Source organism: Tauraco erythrolophus, chromosome 3, assembly GCF_009769465.1.
Source record: "Tauraco erythrolophus isolate bTauEry1 chromosome 3, bTauEry1.pri, whole genome shotgun sequence".
Taxonomy (NCBI): domain Eukaryota; kingdom Metazoa; phylum Chordata; class Aves; order Musophagiformes; family Musophagidae; genus Tauraco; species Tauraco erythrolophus.
The window spans coordinates 23,146,175-23,173,476 of NC_141467.1; the positions used below are offsets into that span (position 1 = coordinate 23,146,175).

The following is a 27,302-nucleotide window of genomic DNA, read 5'->3' on the forward strand; positions in this document are numbered from 1 at the left end:
AGGGGTTTATTTCCCTGGGAGATCACTGAAGTTGCTGAGCATTTATAATTTAGACACTGTGGTGGTGCCCAGCACCAGGGTGGGTGAACTGTTAGACGTGGCTGCGCTTTGGCCTCCATGTAGAGGTGATCAGTTCAGTAGATCTGTGGCCCGGGGAAGTGATCGCTCGTGCTGACCAAGCTTCAGAATCGAATTCTACCAGTGGAGAGTCTGTTCCTATTGGCATGGATGGAGGTCTGCAAATGCAAAAGCAGAGCAGACTTTCCTTTATGTTTTTTAACATTTGTTTTATTGCAGACATGATTCTTCTTCTGTGTAATAGAGTAGATAAATATCTGCTTGAAAATCTATGATTTAAAGTACTGCATGTTGTTTATTCTGAGACTCAGAATCTTAATCCATTTGATTGACAGATATAAACTTGGATTTTATTTTATTCTCCATCACAGCAGTAAGTTTGGTCCAACTGCAGTTTTCATTGTTGCAATACAAATACACTAAGCCTAAAATACTGCTGGCAGCTTATATATAAAATTTGAGGATTAAGAAACCAATGCAAACAAACAAAGACTCTCAGCTTTAAGTCAGGAACAGAGTATTGTTGGGCTAGCCTTCTACCATTGTCACAATTAATGTGAAGCAATAGCAACCAAAACATACAGGTCTGTTCTTGACTGCAGTAAGTACTAGTAAGGCAGTAGTCAGTTGAAGGAGGAAACATTCATTAATTGCCAAAAACGCTGCTTTTTTTTTGCATTGTATGTGTGAGGTACTGTTTATTTTTACCTTCTAAATAATTTGTACAAGTAATCACTCTTTATTTTTTTCGCAGCCCACCTAAACCAACGGTGTTCATCTCTGGTGTCGTTGCTAGGGTAAGATTATCATTAAATTTCTTTCAATTGTAGAAAAATTATTGTAGGCTTTTCAGAATTATCACTGATCAGAGCAAAATTAATCTTTTTCATTCCCTTTCTTCTTTTATGAGAAGAGGCTTTATATTTCCTATAGTTGTGTAAGTCCCTTGGAGCATGCTTTTTGGTTTTGTGTGTAATTGAAATTATTTATTGAAATTGCTTTCACCATTTTACTTTGAATTTTAGCACTTTAAGTTTATTGGATCCTCTTTTCATATCTAAGCTGGATATTACTGCATTCATTTCCTTTGAAAGTGGTTGCATGTGAAGTCTGCTGCTATTGCTTGATCTGTGATGAGGAGCGACGCTCCTGCCTGTAAAGACACCTGTTTGAAGAAACGTATTTCAGCTTCCATATGTACCTTGAGGTACTTGGGATTCAAGGCTTTGTTCCCTGGATTTTAACAGCAGGCAGGACCTGGAAATCCATAAGCTAAATCATTAGTATTAACTAGCCATTAATTGTATGCTCAGTACTTCATGCCTTGTGCGTTGTGACAGGCTTTTTATCATGGCTTTACATGATGGGTACTTTTGTCATCATGGCCTTACGTCACTGGCATATGTACTGTGGTTCACTGTAAGATCCTGTGGTTGTGTCATGGCGATCATGGAGGTGGAAAGAGTGAGCTGATGCCATTTTCCCTAGCCCGTAAGGGTAGTAGACAGGCACTGCTGTATTTCCTGGACCTCTGTCTGCACCAAGGTGGACACCTATTTAGGCATTTAGATGCCTAATAACTTCTAACTAATTATTGCATTAACGTTTAGTAATTTTGATAGCACTTTAACAGTTGTGAGGTAGTGATTTTTTTTTTATGAGTGACTTAAGAAATCTCAGACATAAAAAACACAGGCCTCCAGTTTAGTAGGTGTGCAAAAGATTCAAAATGGAAAGAAACTATTTTCTTAATTCTGTTACTCAGCTCTTTAGCTAATCAATTATTTGATAGGGTACTATACTTATCTTCAGTAAGCTGTCAACTACAGATTTATTTATTAACCTATGAAGAGCAAAATTGTTCTGTCATTTTCTGAGCCTTTATAGCTACCAAACGTGCCAAAATTTCTTCTCTGTGTGATAAACAAAGCCTACCAATGCCTCTTTGAACCCAGAGTAATTTCCGAATTATATTTTCAAGTTTCCTGGTATATAATAGTTCTCATCAGCGTCAAGTGAAGGTTTATATACTGTGACCTATCCTGTTTAATGTCCTTATCAGACAGAAGGCTCCTTATCAGGTTTGCGGATGGCACCAAATTGAGAGGAACAGTTAATAAGTTTGAGGGCAGGGCTGCTACTCAGAGGGACCTGGCCAAACTGGAAAGATGGCAAACAACAGCTGGACACCAGCCAGCCGCATGCAAAACAGCAAGAAAGCCAACAGCATCCTGGGCTGTGTTAGCAGGAAAGTAGCTGGTAGATGGAAGGAAGGGGTTATCCCCCTCTGCTCAGCACGCTTTAGATCACGTATGGAATAGTTCATTCAGGTTCGGACACTCCAGTGTATGAAAGGAGTTGATAAATCGGAGCAAGTTCACTGGAGGGCCACCAAGGTGGTTAGGGTGCTGGAGCACATGCCCTGGGAGGAGAGGTTGAGGAAACAGGCCTTGTTTAGCATGGAGGAGAGATGGTTTCGGGAGGACCTAACAGCAGCCTTCCCACATCTGCAAGGAAGTTACCAAGAAGATGGTGCCAGGCTGTTTGGAGTGATGTGTGGCAGGCAGACGAGAGACAACAGACACAAATTGAAATGAAAGGGCCTGACTAGACATGAAAAAATAAACTTTCTTACTGTGAGGACATTCAGGCAGTGGAGCAGGTTGCCTGGAGGGGCTATTCAGTCTCTGTCCTTAGAGTTTTTCAAGACCAGGCTGGGTAAAAACCTTGAGTAATTTGGTCTGATCTCACAGCTAGCTCTGCTTTGAGCAGGAGGTTGGGCAAGAGACATCCTGAGGTCCCTTCCAACCTGAATTATTCTATGATATTTTGATTCTAAGACTGGCATTTCCTGCTAACATTTACAGACTGACTCTTATCATCTGCTCAACCGTTACAGTACCCACAAGTCATAAAAGAGCTGTATTCACATCACCTGTTTGAGAAACAAGGTATGAGGGGTCAGAGAGGTATGGAAAAGGCAAACAGCAGCATCAGGGGGAAGGAAGGCAGAAAATGTCAAGTCTGAGAAGAGGATATCTTTGAAAATTAAAAGCAGCTTGGAGTAGAGAAAGAAGTGAAAAAATATGAAAAGTTAACTTGGTGATCAAGATTAACAACAAATTATGTCAGGACAGGAAGGAAGAATTTGGAGTAGTTTGAAATGGGATCAGGTGTGAAATGAGGTCAGGTGGCCATCTGAGACATCAGCTTTGTGCAAAATATCTCTGTGTAAGGTTGTCACCCCGTGAGCCAATGGAACACAGGGAGTTTCTGGCTAATGTTACGTTTGTCTCAGTTTCTAAACAGGGAAGTTGTGGTGGTATTCTCCTCCTCCCTTCACTGAGCACTGGTAGTAGTTGTTTCTCATTGCTTTTTGAAAACCTCATGGGACTGACCATAAAAATTACAATTGTAAGTAGGTGGCGTAAGGGTTGCACCTGAACTGAGCCTGCCCAACGGAGCATGTGAGAAGTAACGCTAGCAGACCTGGTTAAAAGAGCGTGTTAAATTGAAAAGCCAGCCAACCCTAAGATTTGAGTCAAAAGTAGTTTTAGATCCTGCCTTTCTTCCCACGGAACTGGCCTTCCTGCAGTAGGTTTCCTTGTGCAGGTAGTTTTTCATGCTGCCTTGTCTTATTTATGAAAGAGTCTCCTCTTTCTGGTTGCTCTGTGAAAACCAAATAGATCAAGGAGATCTGACCATACAGAGCCAGTGAAAGTGGTGTGGCATGAGGAGCTATTAAGCACTGAAGATGGGAATGGGTTTTTTTTTCCCTTGGTCACTTTAAGATACTGCGTTCTTGGATGGTCTGTGTAATTGGAAGAAGTGATACTTGCAGAAGTGAAATGTTGAAGTTGGCTAGAAGAATGGCAAGATAGGATGTGTACAGGGGGACTTTAGAGTAACATGGAACAGTGTTTTCCATCTGCTCTTCACATTTTTAAAAACTTGCATCCACTTGAACTGGAAAGTACGCTTTTAAGATTTCTTAAATTTTTCCTGGTGTGTTCTTTGAACAGGGTGATAAGGACTTCCCTCCAGCTGCGGCTCAGGTGGCTCATCAGAAACCACATCCTTCTGTGGAAAAGCTTCCTCACCCACAACATGTCAAACAGCACATCCACCAACCTCGCAAGTGAGCTCTCCATCAAAATCTCAGCCAAGCTGCCATCAGTGAATAAGTTTTCTAGAGAAGACGAAAACTCTTCAGGATTCACACTGTCAAATCAGTAAAATTGACCTCTAAAATAATAGGCTGTTTCTTTTGCTTTAATTCTCAAGGGTTAATAAGAGTGAAGACATTGTTCAGTTGTTATCCCATATGGAAAATTCTCTATTAAAGTATTTGCTGATCAAGGGTGGTTTTTTAATAAGATTTCTAATTGCCAGGATGAAAGTTTGGTATGAATAATATGATTAATGAGCTTAAAAATTGTACTTTTAGTTGTGGCATCGCAATAGCAGATAGTTAATGTAGTTTTTATGCTAAGCCGGTAAGGAAGAATAGCCCTTTTGTTCTGGTACCTTGACTGTCTGGAGGGAGTTTGTTTTGTGTGTTGAGACAGAAATTAGTGGTTGTCTTGATCATGTAGAACCTTTGCAGTCTTCAGTATCCTATGGTGTTACACCCCAGTAGCTGTGCCCTCTGATTTCAACTAGTGAGATGATAAAAGGGCCCAAAAACACTCTCAAGTGGGCAGAACCAGCTGAATCTTCTTTACACCCCTTTGCACTTGCACAGTCTTGCTGAGACTCTTCCATTTGGAGGTCCGTGGGTATGGAGAGGGGAGAGAAATCAAGAGTTACAAGAACACTGCTGCTGTAGGCAACTCATTTGTTGATCTCGTGGGTCTCACTGGGGACTGTATTTTTATGAGGTGATGATTTCTCAGTTCCAATAGCAAGATGAAGGAGCTCAAGATCCTCCAGAATTGAACTTAAAATAAACTGGCAAAAAATCTGTTTTCTTTTTTTAACTTAAGGTTTGAGATCTCTGTTTGAAATTAAGACATATCATTAGTAAATGTGTTTAACTTTATGACCCAACCTCTGTTGCGCAACATATTTTTTTCTAATCTTCTTCTTGTGAATAAGGACAGTAGTGATATGAGGGAATAAAAAAGTTACTTTTCAAACAAAGCAGTCGGATTAGTTTTGGCCATGTAATAAAATCTTTTGATTGCACAGCTAAAAATCACTTAGCTCTGTCATTTTCCTTTTGCAACTCATCTCTATAAAACCCAGGAAAAGAATTTTTTAAACATTCTACCTACATTTTCAAAGTGTACTTCTGGTTTTAACTGACTATAAATACAATACAGCTTTCAGTACTCTCTAGGTTTATAAAACTTCGAATAACATCAAAAAAGCGGGTACCAGAGCTAGTGCTACAAACATGCACCTGGCAAATCATTTAAAATTTGGGGTCACTTGGGACTTTACTAATTCATTTATGTTTAAAATCAAATAGTATAGAGAACCAACGAGGAGAGTTTTAAAAATACTATTTTTTTAAATTTCTGTAGATTAAATAATTATTGCCCGAGTAGCTGGTTTAAAACAACAACAAAATCATAGGAAATATGGCCCATTTCACAAGTGGAATAACTCACTTCATGTGAGTGAGAGGGACCTGCGATTCAATCTCTTCATAGACTTGAAATGGAAATGATGTTTTGCAAAGGCTATGCATGGATATATTTATTCTACACCCAAGAAAGGATGTACAATCTGTATATGCAGTCCTTATTTTCAGTTTAATTAGATAACCGTACTTGCCTTAAGGAACAAGCATTGTTTGTAAGAATTATTCTGTATTAGAATATGCATAATTTTTAAAATTCGCTTTCTGTTTCTGATGTCGGTACATCTGAGACCTTGATTGTAGCCACTCAGGAGTGTGGATATTCCTTGTTGAATATCTGGATGAGGTAGTTTGCTGGCAGGAACGTTTGCAGATCCAGGACAGAAGGAGATTGCGTCTCGTTGATGTTACAGCCAGTAGCTGTCAGTGTGGTGCGTCGGCGATGAAGCAGATCATCGTAATCTCTTGGTGCTGGTAGCTGCTGGCTTGAGAGTGAGGTGGATAGTCTTGTGCCTACATCTGAAGTAGCGTCTAGACTCCAGCTGTAGTCAATGGTGATATAGTCAAGACAGTTGGCAGAGTTCAGGTATGGCATCTTTGACCAAATGGAAGTGTCTTTCAAGATGTGCTGGACCACTTTTTACTCCATTTACTGCAGTGGAAAACCAAACGTATCTCGGTGTAGAAGCACATGATTAGGTGGGGCTGGGTACCTCTACTCTGTGTCTAGTAATAGCTGGTAGAGATATGTATTTCTGTCTTCTGAAAGCAACACCACATTTCCATTCTAATACTAAAAGTTAGGAACATGGATGCTTTTGAATTATGAACTAGTGCTCCTGGTTGTTAATGCAATATATACAGCATGTATAGACAATATCTGAATTTTTGTCCTTGATTACTTAGATGGATATGTAAGTTTGTACAATGGAGTATGACTCTCAAGATAGCTTTAGTGGCTTTTAGAGTGCAGGAATTCCTATATGGTTAGAAAATGTCTCTGTTTGAAAGCGTACTATATACTGTTGGGATTTATCCATGTTTATATGTAGGTGTCCTTACCAAAGCATTACCCTGCCCAAAATAAAGACTCATAACTGGTGATCTGGATTGTCTACTTATGGTTATTGATACTTTAAAATAAGTTACAATAACATACAAGCACAGGAGATGTTCAGATGTTACCTTGAAATGATTGCAAAAGAAATTTTCTGTAATTGTCAATGCGGCAATAATGCAACAATAAAGCATGAAGTTGTGTATTGGGCTCTTTTTTCTGTAAGTACAATGTAAATCAGCAGTTTGGTTTTCTGCAGTTTATGGGATTTTATTACAGAACACTGCATGACCAATCAACATTTTATAGATAGTGAAATTTATTAGGAAGTTTTATTACACCGTGGATGAGCTGTTTTGGATAGTCCAGTCTCATTTAAAATAAAAACTAGATGCTTTCAGCTAGAATGGGAGTTACTGTTTTCTTCTATGAAATTAAAGATCCTCCTTTGATCTTTGTGAAGCTATAGAATCTAAGCCTGGTAATAAATCAGTATGGTAAAAGAAATGAAATGACATTTTCTGTTGCTTTTCAAGTTCTAATCTTCTTTCAGAAAAAGCAAGTATTGTAATCAAAGAGGTGGCAAGCTTCTCATAAAACTGCAGTTAATATTACATAGTGCTTGCCATAACGCAAGTGATTCACAAAAGGGTTTGGAGAAATGTCTGCAGTGTTTCTGGAAGCTTTCTGATACTTTTGACGTTCTCCATTTAGTATATGTGTAGTGTGTGTATAGTACAACAAATACATGTGACACAGTGCAGATAGACTAGACTTACTGCCCTGGGACTGTTGCAATGTTACATCCTTAGACTCTGCACTCACATAATGATGTGCCACATTATTAAAAAAAAAGTCTTCTTTCCTTAAAGTTTGTGGAAAACACGTGTGCATGACATCTGGCGTGCTGCTGATTGACTTGTCCGTAATTATTCCAAATTCCATGGCCCTGCTATCAGCAATGTTGCAAATGTTAGTAATTAGAAGTTATTTACTTCTCGTTTCCACAGTACGGTTTATCCTTTTGTCAGCGGATGTCATGAAACATAAGTCTTTTACTTTTATCCGTGTAGTATGATCATCACATGCTCCTAGCTGTTTAATGAAAATATTCACAGCAATCTGTTTTGTACAAAGGTGAAGGGGATGGATTGAACATACATTTTTGTCCCTTTGGAATAACTAGTCTGAATACTCACCATCTTCACAGAGGAGGGAGGTGTGTGTTTTATAAACCACTTCTCATTCCCCTCCAGATTTGGGTATATGGAGTTTAAAACGAAATTTAAGTCTAGGCCGATGCCTTTAACTATAGGATTAAGAGATATTATTTGCATTTTAGAAAATGTGGGGATGTCAGTAAGGGTACAGTTACTTTTACAGCAGGAGGAGATGTTGCTGATCAGGCGCTGCAATGATGTAAAGAATTAAGAAGATAAATCTCGTTTAGTTGAATTTCTTTGCACACAAACCTCCTCCCTTACAAGATAAAGACGTTTAAATATAAGTGGTTGCAGCTAACATTATCTACTCTCTCAGTAAAAGAGGAATCCAGATCATAGTGGCTGGAGGAACCTTGATGAGAAGAAGTCAAGCCTTCAGCGGTAAATCTTCATCAGACTTCTTCAGTGGGTGGGTAAAATAAATCTGCATTGTAGCTGTAGCCTTTGATATGTGCTGTGCATGATTGTATTAGGAATAATTAGTAAAGCTAATTACTAAGTACCTGATCTGCTTTCCTAAAGAATTCTTTTTTTCTTGAAAATTTCTCTATCACACCTCTGGCATGAACGTGTTTTTTTCCGGAAGGTGGAGGTTTCTATCTTGCTTGTCACTGTGTTCTTGGGTCTCCTTCAAGAATGTGTATTTGTGGGTCTTCCTCATCTTTTGTCAGAGAAGAGACTGCACCTAGCATATACTATTTTTTGAGTCTTTTCACAAAATGGTAGCACTAGGATTTAGATAGGAAGCCTGAGAGGAGAGGTGGAATGAGTTGTATTTGACAAAGCGCTTCATAAACGATGAAGTCCATTCTGTTGCAAAGACCGTTTCTCTTCCCTTCAGGATGCTCATCAGAGAAAAGAAGAAGAATACAATACCATTTTCTGTGAATGTAATTTATTACTGCTTGGAGCCAACGGTCATGCATGGATGCTGATGATTTTCTGCAAAACACACTCCCAACACTGCCAGGGACAAAACTGAAACACAGATGCTAAAATCATTGCAAGCATAGATCTTGCAAGTGACCTTGAAAGAAGCCCTGTAATACAGTCTCTGCTGCCCAGCTTGTGTTGGAGATATTTTTAGAAAACTCAAGTGGCTGATGTTCTGAGGGTCGCTCATGGCTTTAGAAAAAGAAAAGCACTTGTAATCCACATTGATTTTAAGGATTATAAAAATTGTTTGGCTGTTAACGAGCTGTGAGCTCTCTGTAGCTGACAGTAAGGACACATGTATCACTCTTGGTGTGGTCTCACATGGTTGTGACTAAAGCTGGTTCAGCAAAATGGTTTTTATCCTTCCTTCTGGCTGACGAGCAAGCGGCAGGTTATGAAAGCAGGTAAAATAATTTCTCACAAGTCATTTTTGGTAGGCTGCCTCAGGTGTTGATGGACGTCTGATACCATGTTAAGAAGGATAATGACATCACTTTGTTGCATATGGAGGAGCAAGTGCACTGGAGAGCACAGCAACTAACCTGGCTCCCCTCTTAATCCAAAAGTGTCTCTTGAAATTCAGAACAGCAGATTTAGTGAAAACGAAAAGCAAAAATTAGCTGCTGATCTCTGCATGCTGCCAGTAGCAGAAATAACTAGTGTCTCCTCGTGTTTCAGACATGACTGAAACCACAGACATGTTCAATGCCTTTCTGAGTAAAATTGCACCAGCGTGCCATGTTTGGGTCTGAAGGGAGAGAGGCATCAGTCTTCTTGTTTTATGCTTGTGAACCTATTGTGTTTATCTGAACACTTTGCTTAGTATTAAAAAAAAGAAAAAAACAAACAAAACAACCTATTTTAGAGTCACCTATACCTAATTGTGGGCTTCATTTAATTTTTCAAGTGATATATCACTCTGCAGTGAGGGTTAACCTTCCACTTGTTTGAGTCCTGCTGACCTCGTGGTTCATTTCTTTAAAAAGCTGTTCTAAGCTGTGATCTTTTCAGTGAATTCAGAGCAGATTTTCACAAACAGCCACAGACAGCACGTTCCTGCTAAGAGACTCCTAATGCTGATGGAGGTTAAGAGTAAAGGGAGGGCCCATAGAAGTGGTTCACGAGTGAGGGAGATGAGCCTTCAGCTGCTGGGGAAGGCCCGGGAGGTGGGGGACAGTTGTGGGAATAGTAGTCCTGAGCCAGAAGGACAGTGCAGTCATATGGACCTGGTCTTCTTCACCTCCTGCTTTTGTCTTGGCATCCGTTTGTTGCTGATACTTAGGATTTTTGGTGATTAAAATTTAATCAATAGTTTGTAATTAATAGTTAGTAGTTGATTTTAATAATATAGAATTATAAGAAATCTTTTTAATGAAAAGTATGCTCATATAGTAATCACATGCTGCTATGAAACTAACTCCCTGTACAGCCCTGTACCAGGACCAAAGGGATAGGTCAGAATCATTTAGTAAGAACATGTAGTACAAAGCACAAGTTGATTTGTAAACTGATTTATGATACCTGCATAGAACTAGAAGAATGCATGTTGCTATCAAGGTCTAGATTAATGAAGATGAAGAAGGCCAACCGTAACGGTTTCGTAATGGTCTATGGGTACCTGCCAGAAACCGTGAACTTAAGCAAAAGGTAATTCCGACAGGGGGAGATCGCGACCACCGACTCACAGACCACCTACCCATATTACACCCCAGACTCATTTCTAGATGATTCTAACTTTTATTGCACAGAATCGGAAATGGGAGGAGAATATGCTAATGATTTTCGGGAATTTATATGTTTATGTATGATTACCTAATGGATTTGCATATGTCAGCTCTATATAAGAAGTTTGATTTCGGTGCAAGGTGTGCACGCTAGGAGGAGATATCCCCCGTGCACCCGGTGCAGCAATAAAGAAGTGTCTGCTTATCTACATCCCATTGGTGTTGATAAGTTTCTTATTCCGGATTTTCGGTAACACGTTATTGAAGTACCACAGAAGCATGGGCTGAGTGGAGCTCTGGTTCTTGGCTCCAAGCCGCTGATCCAAGCAGGTCTGTCCCCAGCGGCAGGGTGGCTCCGCTGGATTTGTAACACGGTAGTGGGGAACTTTGAGGAGGCTAAAGGTCTTGTAGCTTTGCCTCTTGAAGACCGTCAGACAGGGGCACGTGCTGATGGAACATGGCGCACTTTGGTGGAGTTTTTTTAATGTGTTTAAATCTGCAGTGAACAGAAGCCGTGACAAAAGCAGTAAACCTTTAAGTATTAAAACTGGAATAGTAAGTGGATCAGCACAGAAGCAGATTCGGTTGTGCTCTGTGAAACTGTTGTTAGAAGATGATGAGAGAAACTTGAGCTATCATCTCGTTTCAGAACTCGATACTGACCATTTCTTATGCTGCTCAGTGACCTCAATTTCCACTGCTTAATTATATACCGAAAGTACAATTCATTGATTTGTAAATCTACATGTCCTTGAAGCCTTTTGCGTGGGAGAGACCTTTGGATGAAGAAAATCTGCTAATGCAAATGTGTTTTATAAACTTCTGATTCTTTTAACCTGCAAGATTTGGTATAAAGAAATACGTATTCTCTGTCTTTGCTGCAAAAGCCGGCACTGGGTGTATGTGCATGTGGGATGTGGAACTGAGACATACTCCAGTTGAACTGAGACCTAATTAATATTCTAGTGTGTGTGTACCTACAAAGAGAGAGAACAGTCACTTTCAGAATCTAAAATCTGATATTTTATTCATCTCCGAGGCATTAAGCAATGTGAGATCAGATTCCTTGGAACACACAGTTCGGGTGATCACCTTTCACATCCTTTTTGCAGGTAGCTCTTCACTGTGTTAAATTAAAGCTGCTAATAAAAAAACCTACATTAGAAGAGGATTCCTTATGTAATTCCTACTCTCTGGATAGAAGATAATGAATAGCAAATGCAGGAATTCTCTTTTAAGGCCTGATTTATCACCCAGAACAGAATAAGCGTTACCCCACTGCTGATGTGACAATTGTGACAGCTGGAGGGGTCTGAAATGAAAGGCTGGAGCCTTAAACAAGCCCTTCAATTGAGCATATTATGAGGACATTCGTTAAACACACAGCTTTGCTTTTCACTGTGCCAAACAGCTCCTGCGATGTACACACTGGGAACCTATACTTGGCAGTACGGGAGCTCTACTTTGCAGGCTAATAGCTGGTTCACCATTAGCCAATTGTTGCTAAGATAAATATTTATGGAAATCGTAAGAGTGTGATCTGACTATTTATCATGACTCATAATATTCCTCTCTCCTACATTTGTATGTTTAGTTTGTTCATGGACACAGGGTTTTTTTCTTGGCTGTCGCTGTGCGCAGCGCGTGTCACTCCGATGGTCCGTCCTTTGCAACAGGTATGGCTTTGTTCAGTGGGAGCAGGCTAACAGGCAGAATCTTAAAAGGCAGGATCTGTACTTTAAAGGTGTAGAAAATGTTACCAATGGCATCTAAGCAGATCTCTCCTGAGAGGTTTAGGATTCTTACAGATGTAGGTTTAAATAACCTTTATTTTCCCATCCTGTGCAGGCCATTGATCCTTCAGAGTGGATTTCTGTTTTGTGTTTACAGAGTCATGCCAACTTCAGGATTACTCCCAGAGGTACTCTCAAATTTGTTTTGTAGGACTGGAGTGTCAGACTAGATCTCTTACATGACCTAAAGTAGGGACGTCTGGACCTCTCTCTTCTCAGATGCCGTAGGGCGTATCAACCTGAAAACAGTGGCGGAGGGAGAAGACTTGAGGGCAGATCTTTTGCTTTACGTGAGTTGTGTTTGTGGAGCTCTGGATGACTTTATGTCCCATCTTCAGTCTATGGCTGGGTGGCTGCTAAACTGCTTTTTTTAATGTTGGTTTCTGGGCTTTTTGCTAGCACCCAAATGTGTTGTAAAGCCCTGGCTTGAGGGAGTGAAATGAAATTTTTCATGGCAAGTACAAGCCCAGCCTGTTGTTGGGACCTGTAGGTCCCATGATTTAAAAATAAGGAGACTTGGAAGAAGGAGCACCTGTCTGTGCAGTGCTTCTTGCTGGAACCGCAAGTTTAGAAGAAAAGACAGTATGAGTGAAAACCTGAGTTTTTTGAAAACAGTTGAACGGAATGCTGTGCAGTAAATTAGCTTACTAGATAGGAAGGGGGGAAATCACTATTATAACACACAGGTGTACATGTACATCTTTACATATAAATGTTGTATAATCCAGTACTATCTGATCTTAATAACTAGGGGAAACGCCCTAATTTTGTAATTCCTAATAAACGAGTGTACAGAATGTCTCAGCAGAGATAAACATAAGTCCTACCACAGCCATTCTTTGAGGAATGATACAAACCCCACGTTAATTTGCAAAAGCAGTCCCAGAGTTACTGCTCTGCAATTCCTCCTTTACTTGTGTTGCTTTGCCTATAATCAAACAAGACTGCAAAGCAATTGGCAAAGTATCTGCTCAGCCTGGAGATACTATTGAGACGCTTTTAATGGTCAGAATCAAGCAGGAACTTCACTCTTGATTTATTGTCCTTTATGTTCTGAAAATACAAGTATTTCTGTGGCTGTTTGTGAGGAGCTGAGATTATAGAGTGAAAAGATTAAAGCACAGCACTTCAGGAAGAATAGATGTACCAATTACCCTGAGAAGCAATTCTAAATAGCATTAGTGACCTAGCACTACTACTCTGAAAGGTGTCTAAATAAAGATGGCATCTTTGTCTTCATTATGGGCCACTGGATTTTGATAGCTTATAATATGTACTCAAGGTAAAATGCTAGACCTGATGTAAATGGGGAATATTACTTGGATAGCATTATAGTTCTAATGAGTAATATAAGCTACAAGCAGTGAATATTAGCCTTGTGTATTTTCAGCCATATTTGCTGGCATTAATAACAATAGAGCTGAAGACTTTTTGCTTTCTGTCAGCTGTGCAGCAAAAGCTCTTCAAGTGTAAAAGGAGAGATGAACTTGTTTTCACTCTGCAAACTTAACAGAAACTCTTCTCAAGAACAAATATTTGATCCCAGTGCAGCTTGCTGACAGCATCTGCTGGAGTTGGCTGGGGCATGACTTCAATGTGGTCAGCGCCAATTTGGGTGAGACTTCTAGCTTCACAGCCTTCCCCATCAGCAACAACAAGGGAGAAAAGAGATAGAGGCAGAAAGGTTGTGCAAAAACATCGACTAAATGGTAGGAAGAGACTTGACTCGTAAGTAAAACCTGTTGGACCTGGAGTCCCGCAGAGGCAGCAGTGTGTAGCACGCAAGCCTGGCCTGTCTGCTGGCATCTCACTTCCCAGCGCCACCACTCTCAAGGACAGGCTGTCACGCCACGCCATGGGCCTGGCTCCTGCGTGTGCCTTGCAAACTCCCAGATTAAATTTGGTAGAGCAGCTGGTACTGTTCTGTGGCGGGCTAGGCTTCTTAGAGGTGAGACCTTGTCCAGGTGTGTAGAAGTGTCTGAGAGCAGTGGCTGGGAGAACATCTGGGAGAGAGACCTCAAGCTGAACACACACCTTTTCACTTCCAGAAATTGCCACTGAATGCTGGGAGTCAGGGAAGCATTTTCCATTGATTCGCTGAGGGATGGTTTGGCAGACAAACAGAATTTGAGGAAAATATAAACGAAAGATCATGGTAGCAGCTGGGCTGATCTAGCCTTGATATTTTGAGAGGGAAATGCTGCAGCCTTCTTGGAAATGCACCCTGGAAGTGTTGAAGTTGGGGCTGGAAGGAGCAGAAATTAGACCTCTTAAGGAAGGTGCAATTCAGAAAAGAAATGAATGCAGCCGACATAATTATGAAGGACTGCTTTGTCTACAGCCCTCAGAATAGGCAAATCATGAGCATATATTCTGTGGATGCAAAAACTGTGACAGGGAGACATACACACATGCGTGCCCTGCAGCTTTCTCTTGCCTGACTCCATCATTTCTGTGAGCACAGATCCCATCATCTTCACCTTTCCCTTCAGCTCTTGTGCAAGAGGTCGCCGCACTGTCTTGCGTTGTCTTCATAGAGTCATAGAATGGTTGGGGTTGGAAGGGACCTCAAAGATCATCTAGTTTCAACCCCTCTGCCATGGGCAGGGACACCGGTGAGCTCTTCCAGTGAGCCCTGTCTCTAACTCCCCTGTCCCACTTCCCTGAAACCTGTCACCACTGCTGCAGGGCGCCAGGCAGGCTCCGGGCTCTGCATCCTCACTGCCAACGTCCCAGATGAGAGCTGAAAGTCTCTCAGCAAGAGGAGAAACAGTAATGTCGAAGAGGTGGCTTGCTCAGAAATTTCCCCTGGAGTCAGCTGGGTTGGGAGAGTCTGGGCATGACAGATACTTGTACAGTGGAGAAAAAAACAATTACTCAAATGGCTTTTTAAGGCTGTCTTTGAACGCTGACAAAGCCTAAAAGAGGTTATGAAGTATCAGAAAGTGTTTTTGAGTTTTCTTGACAGCCTTTTGTATTAGAGATCAGTCTGCCTGTGTTGTTCTGTCCCAGCCAGTTATATGGATGATGCAGTGGACAGCCTTTGGTCTTAGCCAGAGACCAGCACGGACGACCAATATGTGATCTCTGTACCCTTCCTTGGTGAGGGTCTCTGAGGTTTACGCCCAAATGTTATTGTTGTAGGAGTTTTGAGGGCCACTGCCAGGGACACTTCTCGGGACACTACCTGCATGGTCCTTGGGGCTCAGGCAGCTCAGAGAATCCCAGAGCATGGGGCATTTCTGGTGACCAGCAGCATCCAGCTATCAGGCGCTATTCTATAGGAGAGTCTGTGAAGGCTTGTTGCTGGTGAGCAGTTGACAGGAGAAGGGGGAACAAGAGTTCTGGACTATAGGAAATGTTTTGAGTTTGCACCAGACATGAAACACCTGGGGTTACACACCACATGTGACTGCATCTGCCAGTGACGCTTGCAAGTAACGTCGTAAAAGCACACACCAAGTCCCTCGATAAGCAGTGTTGGCAGCAATGCCTAGAGCGTGGTGTTTAGAATATGGATTCAGATTTTAAGGGATCTGGATTTCTAGCCCATTTCAGTGGAAGCTTTTGTTATCTTTCATGGAAATTGATTGCTTACCAGTAAAATGCATGTGGTTATTGTTACAATTTAATAGGGTTTGCCTGTGAAAACAGATGTGAAAAAGCCTTTAAATAGCTGCATGCCCTGCCAGCATCCCAGCATTCACCGCCTAACTCAGTAGATATTTTCTCAAGGGAAAGACACCAACATAATTGACATTAGCAGAAACACTTTGCAAGGAATCCTAGGAAAAGTATGAGCAGCTCCTGAAGTATTTCGCAGGTGCAGACCTTGCTGCAGCTTGGTGCTCAAGAATTCCTGCTTCCCCTCCTTCCCACTGCTGTGGTTTAGTTGATGCTATCTTGAAAGTGTGAGCAGTGTAACCAGTACCTTGGTATACAGGTTTGCAGGCTGCCTGAAACTATCTGTAAGAAAAAAGTACTCTTCATGCATCTTAATGGGATTGTTGGCTCCAGAACCCCGTTGGCAACTGGCAGCATCATTAAAACCAAAGCTGAAGGCAGGGTGAAACACATTGAAGCTCATATCAAAATAACATGTCTGGTGACTGTACTGACTGTGGTATTTATTTTATATTGAGCTCAATAACTTTGTATAGATTGCATGGGAAGGTGCTGCGTTTCCTCCAGCCCGCGACAGGGCTGGAGCTCTGCTGGCTGTGGGGTCCCCAGGACCAATTTACCACCTTCTGCTTCATCCTCATGCATGACTCTCTTGACGCCTAGGAAGCTTTTACAGTCTCACCCAAACATCACCTGCCTCAGCTACATTTCTGGACAAATTCAAAGGAATTGAGACAAGCTGATGCTTGAACACTGCACGGCCTGTTTAAAAAGCAATCTTGCCCAGACTAGAAGTAGCGAAATACCTGCTCTTCACCTAAAGCATTTATCCATGCATGCTCAGAGCATCTCGTACTCATTTCATAAGTGTTATTATCAGATAGCGGGTTGGGTTTGATAACTGTGACATGACAGGCATGGCTGCTCAGGCAAGGGGGAGAGACCTTCAGGCCACAAGCAAAGGAAAGAGCTTTCTTCTGCTCTTCCCTGGGCCTAGAAATCTGAACGCTCTTTTGGGTGGGTGCAAACTCATAATTGCATATAAGATTCGTGTCCATACATTAATGGGATTTTTAAATAACTCTAATGGGAGATTGTCACTTAAATTAGAACCTGGCTTTGTTTGACTTGCTGCTGCTGGTTTGCTGCCGCTGCCTCTCCCTCCTCTCTTCTCTTGCCCTGCATTCATTTAAATTCCTTCTAGTGTTGTTCCCTGATGTGTCTTCTTGGCTGCAACAAAGATTTCAGAAGAGCCCAGCTAATGGGAAAGGGCAACACAGAGATTTAATGGCATTTAGACCGCACAGACCTGGCTTTTGCTTTCATAACTTCATAAATCTGTTACATAGCCCACTGCAATCTCCAAAAGCTGAAGCTCTTCAGAAGAGTAGGGTGTGATGGTGGTACCTGATGCAAAACTTTTTAATCTTGCATTTCCAGGCAAAGCTTTCAGTGTGCTTTTTGCTATACAGCAAATACTCGTTTACCTAAGGAGAGCACTTGGTGGGAAAAACAAGACAAAGACACAACTTCCTGTTACTCTGAGGAAAGTACTTTTTTATTTTCATGGATTTTGAAGGATTGCACCTTTAACAGTAGCACCTATACTGTGGGGAATGCATGAGCACTTCCCCACTTTTTTGTCTTCAGGAGCTGTACAGGTTCAGCCACCCTCCAGCCGTGAGCAGCCGATGATCTACGTTCTGGAGGTGTCCAGCCTCACCATCATTTGACACCTGCAGAGATGATCGTTGGGAGGGCCCCAGCCTTTGCTCTGGTCCCTGCCATCCAAACTGCCTCTACCATCTGTAAAGAATTTTACGTGGTTTTCCAAAGCCAATAGATGACATGTGCTCCGTTTGCTTGCTTGACATAGTTTTCATTCTGTGATTTGCTTTCTATGGGTTTTTCCACCCATCATTTTCCCTCATTATGTGATAACCAAAAGCTGCCCTTATGAGTTGACTCAGGATTTAGGAAAATATTTCTGTTTAATTGATGAGAAAACTGAGGCACAGAGGAGAAAAGCAAGTCTGGCTAGAACAAGCCCTGCACTCGATTCAGCGCGTGCCAACACCGGAGGACCTGCAGCTTTGATGCTTCTGGAAATATGTGGATGGCGATGTTGGCTTTAATCTGTTTTCTTCCCTTGGTGTTTTCTTCAGCCATATGCCCCTGTGATGGTAGTTTCTTTAATCTCATCCAACCTCACATTCTCTTTACTGCCGCCATATCCTAGCTGACTGGTGTACAACACTCAGCTCTTCTCAATGACCTCATTTTATTGCTTTTTCAATGTAACAAATTCTTGCCCTGAGGAAACACCAAAAAGAAGAAGGGCAACCAGTATAGTACATGTCCTGCGTCCTAGGATGATGGGCTGAGAAGGGAAAGAGCCAGAGCTTGCCTACCATGTTTGTAGATTTTGCCTACCATGTTTCTGCGTTTTTTTCTTTCTTGTACAGGTAGACACATCCTGAAGCTGAGACTTTTTTTAGTGTCTGAAAATAGCTACAGTTATGGATGTGCTCTACACCTGGCACTTGAAAAGCGTATCTAGAGATAAAGAAGGAATAGAGGTCTACAAGCAAGCCCCAAGCTTAGTGTCTGGGAGGCGGGCTGTTTGTCTGCGGTACACGGTTAAATCCCATGGCTGGCTTCTGTACAAGCTGTGTTTTGTAGGAGACGGCCTTGGGAAGACCTGCAGACACGGAATTACTATAATCCAGCCTAGATGTCACGAAAGCATGGATTAATATTTCATCTTCTGCCTCTGACTGTTGTCAGACTCACTTTGTTCATGAGCTGGGGCTGTGATCCTCAAAAGACAGTCTTGAATTAAAGATTAAGCCAGTGTTTTACTTGATGGAAAGAGAGCAGTTCTTTGCGGAGGACGGTGATGATGCGCTGCGTGCAGGGGTTTAAAGTTTCCCAAATCCAAACGATAAAGCAAAGCTGCAACATGGTGCTGGAGACTGTGCCAGAGGAAAGGTCTCTGGCAGTGGCGAGCCACCTTAATGAAAGCGAGACTGATAATTATCTGAAGGGGAGCAAGAGGCACCAAACTGCTCCAGGAGGTGCCATTGACTCGGCTGTGTATGAGAGCTCATCAACGAGTTGTAGAAGAGAAACAAGTACCTTGCTGTTCTGTTGGAAAAATGAAAGCTGTGAGGAAACCAGAATGGTTGGCAGAGAGCTCAGGGCAGAGTCTTCCCCCAGGTCATGGATCCGGCCCTCTGCCTGACAGCAGGGCAGCACCCTCCACTGGAAACAACTTCATTAAGCTGCCACAGCTCTCTGGGTGGAAACTCCGATTTTGGGATGAATGATTTATATCGCTTTAATCTCAAGCTGGTTCTGATTGATTAAGTCAAGTGAATATTAGCCTGATGAAAACCAGCCCAAGAGAGTCTATGTACATCTGTGCAGCTTAAGTCTTCACTTAAACCAGTTCAGCTGTTTGTTCAGTTGGGTTTTCTTGGTTTTGTTTTTAAATCCAGACAAGACCTCGCCATGATACCTGGCTATTTCCTCTTTGGACAGCTGACATGCAGTTTCAGTCCAGCGCTTTATCTGTGGCTTTCTCTGAGCACAATGCTTAGTCAATCATGGAAACCCTAAGGCAGTTCATGGCATTTAAGGCTCACACATGGGCAAGTGGTTAGGCAAGTGATTACCCAAGAACACGGAGAACCCAGTTTGAACGTACAACCAAAACTAGTGCCAGTAAGTCACGGTGACTGAGATGACCCCTGTCACACAGCGCAGCCTGGTTCCTGTGGCTCAGTGGTAGCTGACCGAATTTCTTCTCAAATCATGAGTAACAACTACTCCACTGCTCTTCCCTGGGAAAGCAGCCAAGCTGATACAGCATGTCTGCTTTCAATACAGCTACGTTTGTATATTCTTTTGAAACCCTATTTCACCTTGGTTTGGTAACAGAACTTTTAGTGGGGCCATTACTTAACGGCATCGCTTATTGATTTGTGTCCCATTAACACTGTCACACAATAACGCAGAGCATCCCCACAGTACCGACTTCTGCACAAAGCTGGCTTCAGTGCAATGGCAGCAAGCACGAGGAAATCTTAACTCCCTCTGCCAGATGTGGTTGGAAAGTAAATATTTTAACACCTTTGTCAGTAGAAGGCTGTGTATAGATACTCAGAAAGCATCTTTGGTGGTTAACACTGCCCGGAGCAGCTTTCGGTTACTATGGCACCAGAAGTAAAAATATCACGCACATGCACACGTGCATATGAACAGACGCAACGGAGATGTTCGAGCAGTTCCTGCACCCCTTTCTCGATCCCCGTTTACAAGAGCCCACTGTTCCATCAGCACCTTATGAGAAATCACTGAATGCATCCCGGATGGCGCCTGCAAGCATGGATTTTGCACATCTGCCTCTTGAGGGTTTGTGCTTATCTGGGATTTGTTTGGAAGGAAGGGATTGGGCAAAGTAGCAAGCTGTCATTCATGCAGGAAGCTGTGATGATGGGAAGAGGAAAAGGAACCACCTGAACCCATTTTCCCAACCTCTTTTGTTTTCCCCAGAGAGGACTGAAACAGCAGCATTTGGCCCACTAATTATCCTCAAACCTCTGCACAGTTTTGTAGCCATAAAGGAATTCTATGAACATTGTAAATTCAAATGTGGTGAGAGAAGTGCCAAATTTAAACCTGACTAGGCAAAATTAATATGCATAATAACTTTAATTACCCTGTGAAGTACTATTATTCACAGGATCCCCTGCCTCTTCCCATGCAAGCGCTCCATAGCGTTCAGTGAAAAGGCAGCTGATCTGTTTTTTCTTTGTAGCCTCCATATTATACTCTGAATGAGTGGTTCCTCTTACAGAACAATTATTTAATGCTAGCTTTCTTAGAAATGGTGATCATTAACATATTTGAGTGCTTCACATTATTACTGGGAGGTGAGAGGCTTTTTACATGTATATATTTTATAAATTTCTAAACATATATGAATATATGTAGGTGTTATATATTTATAAATAGCATTTATTACTTTATATATGAATGACATATATGTATGACTATGTTACCAATAGGTAGATTTACAGGTATGGTTTATTTTACAATTGTATATAATTAATGTAACTTGATTATGTAAGTATTTTACAGGTAGGAACCGATTTGGGGCATCCAGTTTGCCAAGTTTGGGATGTTCTTATTCAGTGTATTTAGCATTATAAAACACATCTTGGTCTAAGCATGGCTCTGGCCGACCCCATTTATGCTTCCCAGTGGTCAGCAGCTCCACAGCCAAAGCAAAAGGTCCAGAGTTTGTGAGGGTTTTTTCCCTTAAATGCTACATTTAGCTGTACATAGGAATTCTCCAGGCAGAAGAAGATTCCTGTTCTCTGAAGCAAGACGAGTTGGCCCTTCTCATTTGCCGTGTGGCATTCTCCAGGACTGCTTTGTAATACCATGACAGCCTGTCATACCTTTGGAGGGATCTGTGAATATATTCTATTTTTAGCTTTCTTAGATGACTCGAGAGCTGTGGCTTGAAACACCATGTATCTCTACAGCTTCCTTGTCCTGTTCCTTGGTGGTCTTTCCAAACTGGCTTTCTCTGGAAATAATCTCCCCTTGGCCTTCTGCAAGCTGAGAAGGTGTTGTGAGAGAAAGGGTACCTGGAGATGATGAGCACTTCTTGGGTTTTTTTTTGTTTTTTGTTTTTTCCTATTTGGGTTGGGGAGATCCAAGTGGCCTCAGGATCATCAGATAGACAACCTTTACAGCTCCTGGAGAGGATCCAGTCAAACCAAGCTGATACAAGACTCTCCCTGAGTGAGTTAGTTATGCAGCTGAAGAGGTTTATTTCTGAGCCTTATTTCTGAGGAAGCCTTTGCCTTACAGCATATCCGAAGCCCCGGTTTGTGTTTCCCACCCTAAAAATGATGTCTTGGCCTCCCTATTAACAGAGAGGAGCAACATTGGACTCGCTTAAGGAATATGTCTACACTGAAATCAATTGCTTGACGTCTCCTATTCTGAACGAGCTCATTTCAGATTTTCATTGTTCAATCTTTGCAGGCTGCCTCTGGTTCTCCAGCTCCTCTGGCCAGCATTATTTCTCCAAAGGGTACGCCTAGGTGCCTTGAACATTTTTAGCACAGGTCCATAGGGAAGGACCTAAGTAATGTTCCTTGTTCTTGGCTACTGTTTTGATTTTGTGCTCATCTTAACTCATAAGGTTATGGCAAATGGGACGCTCTACAGTCTGGAGAGGGTCCCTGGTGGCCAGCCTGCTGGGTGACAGGTTGATTTGACTCTTATTTTCAAGATGCTGTTGGAGGCATTTTCCCCAACCTCGGATCAAGTCTTTCACAACTCTGTCCAAAGTCATTGCTGAGTAAAATCTTCAAAAGAAAATGCTGGGAAACTGGCTTTCCTAGTCGTTTTCACCAATTGTTTGTAAGAAATTCACAAGATTACATTGTGTTCAGGAAGGTGTGCAAAAGTGTTGGAAATGGCTGCTCAAAACAACTGGGAAAGCCAGTTTCAAAAAAAGGAGGTGATACTAAAGGAGGCTCATATTAAATAACTTTCTTTTTAAATAATATATTCCTTAGCAGACCAGAGCAAGTCTTTATGGCTGCTTTTAACTCTTGTCTGCACAATAGTCAGAAAAATTGGGGTCAGAAGACCAATCTTGTTTTAAATCAGAGACACACCATAGACATCAATGTATTTTCTTTGCCCTTCACTGCCTCTGTTACCTCTTGTCCATTCCTCTAGGGATTATCTCTGCCCACTGTTATCTCTGATAGGATTAGTTTAGCAGTTTTCAGTTACTTGGAATTCAAACGTTGAGTTGCAAAATTTACTATAGGAAGAGTCTGCAGAACTGTCAGTCTAGTTTTTGGTTGCCTTAAGATGGGTGGCTGCCTGCTCAGCTGCTCTCTGCTGAATACACGCTCTGGGTGAGTAATTATCTAAGTAATGAAGAAGCTCTTTAAATGACCCAAATGACTGTATGGGTTTGTAATTCTACCTGTGATAATTTAAAAGCGGGGGAAAAAAAAAAGTGAGGATAATTCCCATTTCTTACAAATCCTTCTGCCCTACTTTATGGCTGAAGTTGCTGAGCAGCTCTTTTGCTGGTGCTTCTTTAATCTTTCCAAAGAGGGCTCAAAGGAGGTGAAGGAGGGCCCTGTAATTTTCCTGAATATCTGCAAACCAGTCCAAGCCCTTTCCCTGGGGTTCAGAAGAGATACAAATACCTGTAAGAGAGTGTCACCTCTGTGTTTCACAGAGCTAGATGTTTTCTGGAGCTGCCTGACCCGTGCTGGGGAGCTCTTCATCGCCACTTTGGGCACAGCCTGGAGCACTGTCTGAGCTACCTGGCAGCTTGCTGGCTCTAAGCGAGACCGTCTTGCCCCTTCCCTGCTCCCTTGCACTGGCTCCGGCAATTTTGCCTACCTCGTTAAATTGGCAGAATAGTAATCAGCAAAATGGCAGGTTTGCTGGGGGCAAGCAGGAGTGCATGGGCCGGAGAGAGGGACACGACTGCCCTTCTAGCTTGTTGCCCACCTGCAGCCTCAGTGTATCTAACCAAACTGTGGCGTGTTCAACCACGAGGCACAATGAGCAGACCTAGCAAAACCAGGCTGCATCGCGTGAATTACAGAAAAAAGAGAAAAGGCTTCAGTTCAGACCATCTGCAAATTGGCATATCCTGCTTATTGGGTCTTAATTTCAGTCATAGCTTTTGAAATTTTCCTGCTGAAATGTAGATGTTTAAAAAAAGAAATACTCTCAAAGCATGTCTCATATCTGTATGCCGTTTTTCTATTCAAGGTGGTTTTTTCACCAGCTGCTCTAATATCTGTCCCTTAACAGGACAGCATGAACATTCAGGACTATTAAGAACATTTCCAGAAAAAAACGAAGAGGCCCAGTGAGGATTTTTGTCAAGGCTTAAGGAACAGTTTTCATTGGCATAAAAACCCCAAATTAATAATACATAGTGACACAGGGAGCCAATTATGTGTAATTCTGTGTTCCCACCTGAATACCTTCCATGGGGTCGGTAGCATCTTCCTTGCGACACCCTTGCTCTCCAGAGACGAAAGCACAGTATCATTTCAGAGCCCATTGGGAAGCACCTGGGATTCTACTTTCCACCATCACTATATTAAATCCCCGGTGCTGACTGCAGAGGTCAGCCAGCCCCGGGGGGCCGGTGCCTCTCTGCGAGGGAGCGCAGCTGGTGAGAGGCCGGCGGGCGTGCCACGGCTCACAGCGTGCCCGAGACAGCAGCATCGCTCCCACTAGGATGCTGGACTGCAGCCTGGCATCAAAGGCGGATAGAAAACCGTCCTCCACCCTAGGACTCAGTGTCCCCTTCCCCTCCCTGGGAGCAGCCTCCTGCAGCAGTGCCACTGCTTCACGCCAGGGGCTCCAGCTGCAGCGAGGTGCTGCCAAGGGCTCGCACACATTTCTTAGGAGGTAAAGTGTCCTGCTTGAGCGACCAGGAGACATCTGAAGTACAGCTGGTATCACTTGGCATTTCATAGTTACAGGTCTCTTGGGGAAAAAAAAAAACAAACCACAAAACAAAACAAAAAACCAAAACTGCAACAAAACACAAACCAAACCACTCTGCTGCGATCCAGCAGAAATCAAATCCTCCTCGGCGGCAGCAGCTCAAGGGGGACGGATGGCTGGAGGAGAGTCAGGCGTGCCTCCTCCCCTGCTATGGACCATTTGCCACAGGTTTTCAGAAGCACATTTTGCAGGCACTTTTCCCACTGCAACCTTCAGACCCTTCAGACAGACAATAAAATAAGCAAGTGAGAGGCGTAGTGCCTTGGGCGAGGACAGCGATGAAGAGTGGGGTAAAGACAGCTGTGGGAGCAGTGAGGCAGCAGGGGAGGAAGGCAATGAGGACACAGACACCTGTGCCTGCATTTCCCAACCTAGCAAGTACCAAGCTTTACACAGATGCACAAAATGCAGCAGAGCGATGTGACTGTGGGTGATAGAAGCAGTGGCTTTTCTCCACACCGAGATGGTCAGCCGAAGCCCGATGTCGGGACAAATGTAGAGGTTTTCTTTTACTCGTAGGGAAAAATTCACAAGGAGTGGAAGTTAACCCACAATAGCTCCTTCCAGGGAAATCAAACTGCTTCCAGATGCTGCTGATTCGTCTGTTGATGAAAATGAATAGGCTTTTTGATCTACTGAAAAGTGAAAAGCAGCATCACTGAAGTGCTCCAAAGAATACGATCGCCAAATAGGTTAAACAGCTTGTGCCTCTTTTAATGGAAATATGACATATTTATACACATATACACAGTGGAGTACAAAGGGTTAGAAAACAGGCTTCATTTTCAGCCCCTAATTCTAACATACTGTATGTTAATCCCTGAGACCACCTGTCAGTTGTATGTCTCCTGCAAGTGACACTGAGTTACAAATTCAAGTGTTCACCTGCAGCACAGATTGCTTTTCAGATCCTGAATCCGAATGCTAAATCTTCAGTACGCTGGGCTGGCAGTAAACAAAAATTAACAGTTAAACCATTCAATCCAGTGTATCAGCTCAAAATCCATCCTGATATCTTTGCGACAGACAGCTAAAAGATTGTCTTCCTATGCTCCAAAGAAATGAGTTCACCTTCTACTCTGGTCACACCAAATCCATTACCAGATTGGTGCCTATGAATTGCCCAGCACTGATGCACTTGCAGACTAAAATCCTCTTTATATTCACAGGGCTGGGGAGGTTTATTAACAGGGTGTATATTCATAGAATCATAGAATGGTTAGAGTTGGAAGGGATCTCAAAGATCATCTAGTTCCAACCCCCCTGCCATGGGCAGGGAATCCATTCCCTCAACTCTGACCTGGGAGGCTACCTGGCACTGCAGTCTAGCCAGCACAGCTACTCCAGCGAGAGGTACAAAGAGGAGGCTGCTTGGAAAATCCTTGTTTCACACGTCTGCCACAGCCTCTGTCAAGCCCCCGACCCCGCAGCCGCTGCCCAGCAATACCAATCTGGGCGCCAGTTTCCAATCAACTGAATTTATTTCTCTCACGACACGCACGGTTTCTTTACAAGTTCAGTGAGACCGCGGCCAGCCTTTGTGCCGTGGGAGTGAAGGACGGCAAAGCTTTCCCTCGCTTTAATTGAAGGGAGAAGAAGCAGCAGCTGGGGCCCGCCTGGGCTCCAGCACAGCAACGCCATCAGGCATGTTTCATTCCAAACGGGAGCAAAACCTGAGCAAAAACATAGCCTGAGCATGTGCTGCATGACTTGCTGTTTGCGTTTGACCTCTACTTTTATGAAGGTGGTCTTTCTTCAGTTAAGCGATGGGTTTTCCGCCCTTCCTTATTGGAATTTGCCAGGGTTTGGCATGCCGATCAGACCAACTGACTGCTGGGAAAACCAAACGAAGCCTTAACGTGGGCCACAAGAACCTGCAGCAACCTGTGGGAACTGCCACTTTGAGATGCACTCGTGTACTAGGGAAGCTTTTCTCCCAGTGTTGAGACAGAGGGGTGAGGTACTGCCCTCTCCGGGCACCCAGAGGTGTGCTACCAAAGCTCACAGTGACATCTGGCCATGGTGCCCAAACCTCAGTGGCCGAGCTGCCTGATACTGCGTCTCTGACTGGATGTTCATAGCATATGGCTGGACTTGATACCTGGGAAGATTGCTTGAACTTCTGGAAGCTGCATAATTTTCCTATCCTAGCTGTAGTATGGAAAGGCTCACAATAAACCTGGTGGTTTGTGTTTTTTTTTTTAACAGGAACTTTAATATCAACCTAAAAAAAGGCCCACCTGTAGCTCACCGTCTCCCTTATTTCACAGTTAAATGCAGTAACAAAAAATTCCCTGAGACTAAAGAGGAGACAACAGATAGCAGATACAGGGAAGCTTAATGGGGGAATCAATTCCTAGGTGATGGTGGCATTCAAAAATTAGCTCAGCTTCTCTGTTGCTCCTAAGAGACCAATCCGTGTCCCTGATTTATACCTGCAGAGGATATGAATACCTCAGCTACAGAAATATTTCATATACAGCCCTTTTTATAGTCAACAGAACAAACAATAGCATTAAGAACTGCATCCATACAGACTGGATAGAGCTGTACAATTTAATACTTGTCCTGTCTTAAACTTTGATTCCTGGAATTAAAATAAAGTGCTTAGTATATTCAAAACAATTGTAGACCTGGATTTTCACTGCCCACCAACACTGTGGTATATTCTAAACTTTTCATTATTACTATAAAACCTTG

The 27,302-nt window shown here is 42.6% G+C and overlaps 1 protein-coding gene across 1 annotated transcript in view; it reads left to right on the forward strand.

Moving 5' to 3' along the window:
- Positions 1-4,882, forward strand: part of DAP (death associated protein) — a 53,957-nt gene extending 49,075 nt beyond the window's left edge. Inside the window, exons 3-4 of the mRNA XM_086609050.1 lie at positions 833-875; positions 4,101-4,882. Of these exons, the coding sequence (XP_086465176.1) occupies positions 833-875; positions 4,101-4,220 (163 nt within the window). The 3' untranslated portion in view covers positions 4,221-4,882. The remainder of the gene's footprint in view (positions 1-832; positions 876-4,100) is intronic.
- The last annotated feature ends 22,420 nt before the right edge of the window (positions 4,883-27,302 follow it).